The sequence below is a fragment of the Hirsutella rhossiliensis genome, assembly GCF_020360975.1.
Source record: "Hirsutella rhossiliensis strain HR02 chromosome Unknown scaffold00010, whole genome shotgun sequence".
NCBI lineage: Eukaryota > Fungi > Ascomycota > Sordariomycetes > Hypocreales > Ophiocordycipitaceae > Hirsutella > Hirsutella rhossiliensis.
Window position 1 is genome coordinate 2,410,433 of NW_025408676.1, and position 7,773 is coordinate 2,418,205.

At 59.6% G+C, this 7,773-nt stretch overlaps 2 protein-coding genes across 2 annotated transcripts; both read left to right on the plus strand.

Moving 5' to 3' along the window:
* Positions 1–541: 541 nt before the first annotated feature.
* On the plus strand, positions 542–3,000 carry HRG_08645 (PIF1 protein; the record flags this gene model as incomplete). Its single annotated transcript, XM_044867116.1, has 6 exons — positions 542–612; positions 712–1,543; positions 1,593–1,745; positions 1,912–2,151; positions 2,342–2,354; positions 2,441–3,000. 6 exons carry the CDS (start codon positions 542–544, stop codon positions 2,998–3,000), a joined length of 1,869 nt encoding a protein of 622 aa, XP_044718003.1.
* Positions 3,001–3,504: 504 nt separating this feature from the next.
* On the plus strand, positions 3,505–5,840 carry HRG_08646 (PIF1-like helicase domain-containing protein; the record flags this gene model as incomplete). Its single annotated transcript, XM_044867117.1, has 6 exons — positions 3,505–3,949; positions 4,208–4,371; positions 4,514–4,950; positions 5,016–5,394; positions 5,449–5,620; positions 5,671–5,840. The coding sequence occupies 6 exons, from the start codon at positions 3,505–3,507 to the stop codon at positions 5,838–5,840; spliced, it is 1,767 nt and encodes a 588-aa protein (XP_044718004.1).
* Between the last annotated feature and the right edge of the window lie 1,933 nt (positions 5,841–7,773).

Below are 7,773 nucleotides of genomic sequence, written 5' to 3' on the forward strand. Positions count from 1 at the left end.
GCGCAGCAGAGGCAGCGGACGGCTCGCTGCGCGGACAGAGGCAGTCCCGGAGGCGGAGAAGAGAGCCCGTCTTCCTAGCCGGGATGGGCGCCCGATAAAACAGGTCCGAAGTGGAATCGGAAGGCATAGGAGACGGGAGCTGCAGGCCGAAGACCTGGCGAGTGTGCTGCGCTTTTTGGAGGAAGACTTTGCCTTGAAGGAGAGATTGTCTAACGATCAGACGTGGTGCACGCCAATACCGCTCGAGAGGAAGGTGTCGACGGTGCGAGACTTCTATCAGGCGTTCCACGATGCGAGCACGTTGCCGATACGGACCTGCATGGTGTGCTACCGCAAGTGTACGAGAGGAGAGTTGAGGGAGATTACATGGGATCATTGGCTGTCAAGTTGCGTACCAAAGGGCGGCCGCTCACCATTTTCATGCCGGAGTTGCTTTCCTGAGGGCGAGTCCGTGTCGGTGTGCGCCGAGTGTGGCCGATGCCTGGCGCGCAGGAGCCTGTCGCCGGCGATCCACCTTCACAGTCGCCTTGGCTGCGAGCACATGTTCCCCGATGAGCTCAAGGGACTGACGCCGGTCGAAGAGAAGCTCATCTCGCTGAACTCATGTTACGGGTTTGTCACGAGATATAGCATTCCGGGCGGGCAGAGGCAGAGCGTGAAGTATCCGAGGCATGTCAGGGCCACATCACGGTGTTTCCGAACAATGTGCAGGAGCTGGCCACCAAAGTGCTCCCGCACCCCTTTGCAAGCACTGGACGAGATCCACATCTCGTGGCAGGGCGCGGAGAAGCCGGCACCGAGCGACCTGTCGAGTCTCTTGTCGGTGAGGCGGCGGGTGGTCGAGAGGGCCCTTGTCTGGCTGAAGCGGAACAACCCCCACTACGCCGAGATCGAGATCGACGCGGCGGAGATGGAGAGCTGGGGAGACTCGATACACGGGGTACCGTCGTCGGTGTGCGATCGTATGGAGCGGAACGAGCCGTCTGGGTGGGAAAGCGCGGACGGCGCACGTTGTGCCGCCCACGGAACGCGCCGTGGACGAGGAGGGCCGGTGGAGATCGAGGAGCTCTTCGCCCTGCTCAACCAAGGACAAGAAGCCGGCGGCCAGGGTGAAGGTCACGGGCCCAACGGAGAAGGCGCGGTTCGCGATGGAAGTGACGCCTGCCCCGACCAGAACGTTCCAGCGATCAACGAGGTGACGTCTTCTGGCATGTTCGCGCTCGACGGACCGCCAGACGTCGCGGACGTGGAGAAGCTGCAGTTTGCCTGTGACGCTGTTGGTGAAGGTGCCGACGACGGCCGTGCGGGCCCGAGAGCGTGGGTCGGGTCCCTAGCCGGGGGGGTTCGGGGGCGTGGCGACGGTGGTTGTGAGCCATACATCCGGGTTTCGCGGGGTGAGTTTACCGATTCCTTTGAGGCGTCCTTCTTTGCCAGGACGTTCCCGACCCTGTTCCCATTTGGCGTTGGGGGACCAAGGCTGGTTGAAGAGACCATGGTCGACGCGGGGAAGGTCACGGCCAACTTGCGAGGCAGGGCTGTCGAGGCAGAGGCGGCCGCGGAGACCCGTATCGTCTCGAAGCTTGAACCTTCAGGCGTGGGCCGAGATCGTGCTCCGGCGCCATGGTGGTCGATTTGCACTGCACCACATCTTCGCATTTCTCGTCTTAACATGGGGTGCGGTCGAGGAACCGCCGGGTCAGCATGTTGAGTGTGGGAGGAAGAACTTCCGCAAGGTAGAGCGCATCGTGCGTTCGATGACCACAGAAAGGCTAGCGGCGGCGAGGGTCGAGTTGGAGAGCTCGGGTAAGACGACCGATGGTGACGTGAAGGAGCTTCTCAGGAGCCTCTCGCTTTACGGCCACCGGCAGCCCATGTCGAGAGGTCCGTCTCAATATGCGGCGGAAAATCCAGTCGCTCATCGTCGGATATGGCGTGCCGGCCATCTGGTTCACCATCAACCCGAACGACATTACGAACCCGGTGAAGCTGCGACTGGCGGCATACCGCACACGCGATCCCGACGCGGCCGAGGAGTTCTTAGAAGGCCTTGGGGATGCGTATAAGCGGGCACGGCTGGCGATATCGGATCCCATGAGCTCGGCCGTGTTCTTCCACCGCGAGATGAAGCTGTTCTTCGATCATTACGTGAAGGTCGGTGAAGAGTCGGTATTCGGGCGCATCGGCAAGTACTATGGCGCCGTGGAGACGAACGAACGAGGGCGCTTCATGTTCACGGCTTGCTCTGGCTGCACGGGAACGCGCATCTCAGCTCGATGCTTGCCGACATCCACGGGGAGGATCAGGCGGCGTATCGCGAGCGAATCGTCCGATACATCGATAGCGTCTTCTCAGAGGTAAGAATGCCTACCTAAGATGTGCCACCGGGAGCCTGAAGTACTCTTCTGATGGCCAAGTGGGGCCGGGTTGACGTGCAAGGCAGGATCTGGACCAGGAAAGTTTTGCGCCGTGCAAGCGGAGCGATCTGTGACGGGCGGTATTGGTTCCCTGCTGGACAACGCCGCGCAGTTCTCGGCCGCGTTTATCGAGGAGGCCAACTTCTGTGCCGGCGCGACGCAGGTGCACACGCATAGCCCGACCTGTGTGAAGTATTCCTTGGGCAAAGGAGGGCGGAAAGGGGACCTCTGCCGGTTCAAGGCGCCATGGAGGTTAGTCGACAAGACCGCCCTCACGGCAGACGGGGTGCTGCAGATCCGGAGGACACACAGCATGGTCAATCGATGGAACGAGGCTATTGCTGTCGGGCTCCGGCACAACCATGATATTTCCTTCATTGCGACGCAGCGCAAGACAATGGCCCTCATCTATTATGTCACGAACTACGCGACCAAGGTGGAGGACCCGGTGTGGAAGCGTGTGGCGGCCGCGGCCGAGCTCCTGGCCGCCTCAACAGGTGATGGCACGGCCAACGGAGGGCGGGACGGTGGCGGAGACGCTGCCACCGATGACCCTGTCAAGGGAACAGGACGCGACAGTTCCTGATGAGAGTGGCGAACCGCGTGTTCACGGAGCGTCCGCTATCACAGGTCGAGGTCGTCGCTCACCTTCTCGGATATCCGGCCGAGTTCACCGACAGCAGCGCGTGGGCGTACCTGAACTGTTCTCTGCTGTACTGGGAAGTCTTTCGGCGATGGCGGCATCTCCGAGAAGCCAGTGGCGCTGCGGCTATGGATGACACCTTGGATGAGTCGGTCGTCGTCGAAGAAGAAGGCCTGAGAATCTCCCACGTCGAGGCGTACCAGCACCGGGAGAGCTGCTGAAAGGCCTATGCCTGTATGACTACATATCGATCGTCAGACTGAAACGCATCGGCAACGACGAGAGCTGGGCGGCTTGGGGGGAGATGTCTTTCGAGGATGGATGGGCGCCGGGACGACGCTGGGTTCAGGTGCTCAGGCGGCCGGGCAAGCACGCTACCGTCGGGAGTCCTTCCTGGGCGAAGGAACAGGTGAGATCAACAGCATCTGGGCGCGGGCTCGAGACGCTATGGCCCCGAGAATATCATGTCTCGTCGACAACGTGCAGCTGCTTCGACGATTCGCCGAAGACGCAAAACGCGACGCCAAGCAATGGGCAGCCTCGTCCGGCGATGGCGACCCGACGGTCGCACACGTCGAGGAGGGTGGAGCAGGCGAGGCGGGCGCGGAGTCTGCAGCGACATATCAGCCCAACAGCATCGGAGACGCAACGCGGCTCATCGACGTCGTCCGAGGTGCAGTGGGAGCGAATCAGGTGACGGCCAAGTCGCCGGAGCTCATGGCAATGATACAGCAGCTCTGTCGGTTTCAGCAATCGGCGCTGCGCTCGACGGCCGAGCTCGAGGCCACGGCGCTGATCGAACGAGGAGAGGCGGTTAAGCATGCCAGGGCGGGTATTTTCCGGGGCCGCACTACCGCCGCAGGATCAGGTCAAGGCTATCAAGTCGCAGCAGGTAAGTGCCTCGAAGGAGAGGGAGAGGATGATCCAAGGGATACAAAGCACGCCCGCCGCCTGGGAAAGCGATCGCCGCGCAGCGTTGCGAAGGGTGATGACCGGTTTCGGGGAGGACGAGATCGAAATGACGATGGCCGACTCCGACGAGACCGCTATCGACGCAGGGGCGGGAATGGACGTTCAGTTTGGCCCATCAACCTCCTTCCTCGCGGCGGGCAAGGTGTTGGCAACACGGCTGACGCTGAACAAGAGGCAGTCCATCGCTTTTCTGATAATATGCCGCCAGCTCGATTTGATGCAGCAGACCGACAGGGCGATGCCTGCCAGCTGCGCCAGTTCGTCGGTGGCGAGGGCGGTACCGGCAAGTCGCGAATCATCGAGGCACTCGTCGAGCTGTTCAGTAAAAGAGCCTTTCGAATCGTCTGCTGATCACGGCGACGTCGGGGACTGCGGCGGCGCGGATCAACGGCATCACGATCCACTCCGCCTGCGGGTTCACTAAAGACCAAGGGCCGGGCGCGAACATGGTCAAAGACCTTGACGGGTGCGGCTGCCGAAACAGGCGGAGCGGTTCATCCACGGCCAGTCTCGAATGGATTGGCAGGAGAAGGATGTGCTCGTCATCGACGAGGTGAGCATGCTCGGGGCGCGGACGCTGCACGCCGTGAACGAGCGGCTTCGCCGGCTTCGCGGATCGCGGCAAGATTTCGGGGGGATCCCCATCGTCCTCTTCTGCGGAGATTTTCAGCAGTTCCGGCCGGTCCAAGAGAGGTCGATCGTCCTGCCTAGCGCGGCCATCTCGTGGGACGTAGACAACTCGTTCAAGGCCGAGCAGCGTCACCAGCACGACAAAGCGCACGCACTGTGGAAGAGGTTCACGACGGTCGTCATGCTGGACGAGCAGATGCGCGCCGCCGGCGACCCGGAGCTGCAGAGGCTGCTGAAGCGGATCCGTCTAGGCGTGCAGGATCGGACGGATCTAAACCTCCTCAACTCAAGGTGCTACCGGGAGGAAGGCGGATCCCTTGGGAGACGGGCATCACCGTGGTGACGCCGCTCAATAGGAATCGGTGGAACCTGAACATGGAGGCGAGCCTGGCGTTCCGGGTCCAGCAGCGGTCGACGATGCGCATTTTCATCTCCGAGCACAAGTGGAAGGAGGAGCTGCCGACGGAGGAAGAGGCGATCATGATACTCAACCAGGGCGACGATAGCGCGATCCCGGTGCCGGCCGTCTTCATGTTCGTGGCCGGGATGCCCATCGTCGTGAACCACAACACCCACCAGGGGCTGAAGCTAGTGAACGGCGCGAGCTACTCGGCGGTGGAGGTCATTGTCGACAAGGCGTACCCGGGGCATCGGATCTCGGCCGATATGACGATCCACTTCGGGCCGCCGGCGGGGATCATTCTCGAATCGGAGACGACGAGATATCTCCACTTCGTCGGGATGCCGCCGGGCACGATCTTGTTGACACCCATGACCGTTAAGATACAGTGCCAGCGAAAAAGGCCGTGGCAACGCAACGACGTCAGCCGAAAGGGTTTGCCGTGCGCAGCAGCGTTCGCGTGCACGGACTACAAGGTGCAGGGCAAAACGCTGGAGCGCGTGGCCCTCGAGCTGCGAGGACACGGACGACGAAGATGGATGGAACGGTGGTGCCCTCGCAGTGCGACCCGTACGGCCTGTACGTGCAGCTATCGCGCTGCCGAACTCTAGACGGCATCATGCTCGTGTCCAAGGTGCGGGACAGAGACTTGGTGGGCAACCGGGTCCCCGAGGAGATGACTGCCGCACAGGCCAGGCTCGAGGTACTGAGCGAGAGGACCGTTGAGGAGGCGTTGCGCTGGCTGGACGGTGATGCTGAAGAGTCAAGGCGGCCGCGCTAGGTGACGCGATGAAGAGTTCGGCAGGCGGGAAGAGTCGGCAGGCGGCAGACAGGGTGGGAGGCGCCTAGTGGTGGGATAAGGCACGCGAAAAGGCAACAGAAGCCGGGGGAAGGGCAGCGACCAACGAGGAGGGAGGCAAGGAGGGACCAATCACAAGGGACCAATCAAGGGGCGGAGAACTTTTGGGGGGAGAGGGCGGGGTCAGCGGGGCACGTTAGAAGGCCTTTCGTTCCTCAAGGCAAACGCCCTTCGGGCTGAATGATCCAAGTGGCGGAACCCCGGTCGGGGAGTTATGATATACCCGTTATGTCACCGTATAAAGGCGGGGTGCCAGGTAGCCTCTAACCTATCTGTCATCTCTAGGGTAGGAGGCAGGCTGGCTCGTCAATATTTATGCGAAGCAGTTGAGATGCCAATACATTCGCTTCTTTCCGTTGTAATTAAGCATACTGGTAAGCGTCTAAACACAAGCTTTGCTAAGAGCTTCCGCCTGTTATTGACTTTATTATGCTATCAAAACATGTTGCTAAGTTATCGTTTCTGGTCGAGAAAACCCATTATACCGGATGTTGCCCTGCCAATTTGTTCAAGTTTGTCAGTCGGGTTACAGTCCAAAGCGCAGATTGAGCCTCGGCCACACTTCTACGGCCCCAGCTACACCAATCATTAGCTTCATAGGTCGATGCACCGCAAGCCTTCTGATGCTCTTCTCGTCGAGGCTCAACTGAGGATCTCCACCGCCGTTGCGTACGCAAATTGGATGCCGACGTTAGGAACACTGGGGCGTGTCGCTTGGCTGGCACGAGATGAGCGCGAGACGAGCGCGAAGCGAGCACGTACGGAACAATTCGCGACGATGTTAAGTTTCGTTGTGCGCCGACGCTAAAAGGGATATGACCGATCATTGGCCGGCAAACTCAAATTAATTGGATTCTGTGGTCCAAACCAAATCACTAGGACTTCCTAGGGTGGTCAAAAAGAGGAAGTTGTCCACCACAGAATGATCTGACCGGAGCTGCCACAAACAATCCGGTTTATCCCACCAATCCTGCTCTCCGCCAGATTCCCATGATCGCCACTCTTATTGTCTAGTGCAGTCCCTAGAGGATCATGTCCTCCATCGTGGATCACCCGAGGCTGGCACCTATATAGATGATTCTGACCTTATTAGTGGGACAGCGGCTTCCCGTCACCGGCACCATCCTCTTCGCCTGTCCTTAGCGTCTACCGCCGAAAGACGTCTCCTATTTGGCAGTATTGTCGAAGAGAAGAAGGTAGGAGTATTCCGGCAGCTTGGGTTGATTCCAATGGAACGAAATGGTGGCATTGCCAGCCCTGCTTCGACAAGAAAAGAGCGAAGAAATACAATTACTGTGGTGGGTCGTCCGCCATCGTCAATCATTTGCGAAAGGAGCACAATATCATTATTTCTGGGCGGCAGGAGATCAGGCGGGAAGTGACGCAAAGTCGCCTCGGAGACATCACCGCATTCCTGGCCAATGGAACTTTGTTCTCCACCAAGAAACGCAAGGCGACCGCAGAGGAAGATGCCTAGATCAAGCGACTCTCCGCGAACTGTACTGCCGTTATACAGTAGCTTGCAGCCTCTCATTTGCTCATGTTGAGCAGCCGGCCTTTCGCGACTTTATCCGGTATATCCGTCCGGCCGCCGATGATCTCCTCCGAGGTCCGGCGACACGGTTAAAAATGACTTACAATGGGGCTACGACAACAAGAAGGAGTTTGTAAAGCGAGCTCTGCAGAATGCTCTCTCGTCAATCCACATTGTTCCAGACAATTGGACATCGCCGAATTGTTTGGGCGTAATAGGGTTTACAGTTCAATTCGTTACCGAAGATCATGGTCTGCAGTCCCTGGTGGTGAGGATAAAAGAATTGGAAGGACAGCACAGCGGCGAGAACATGGCAGAAGC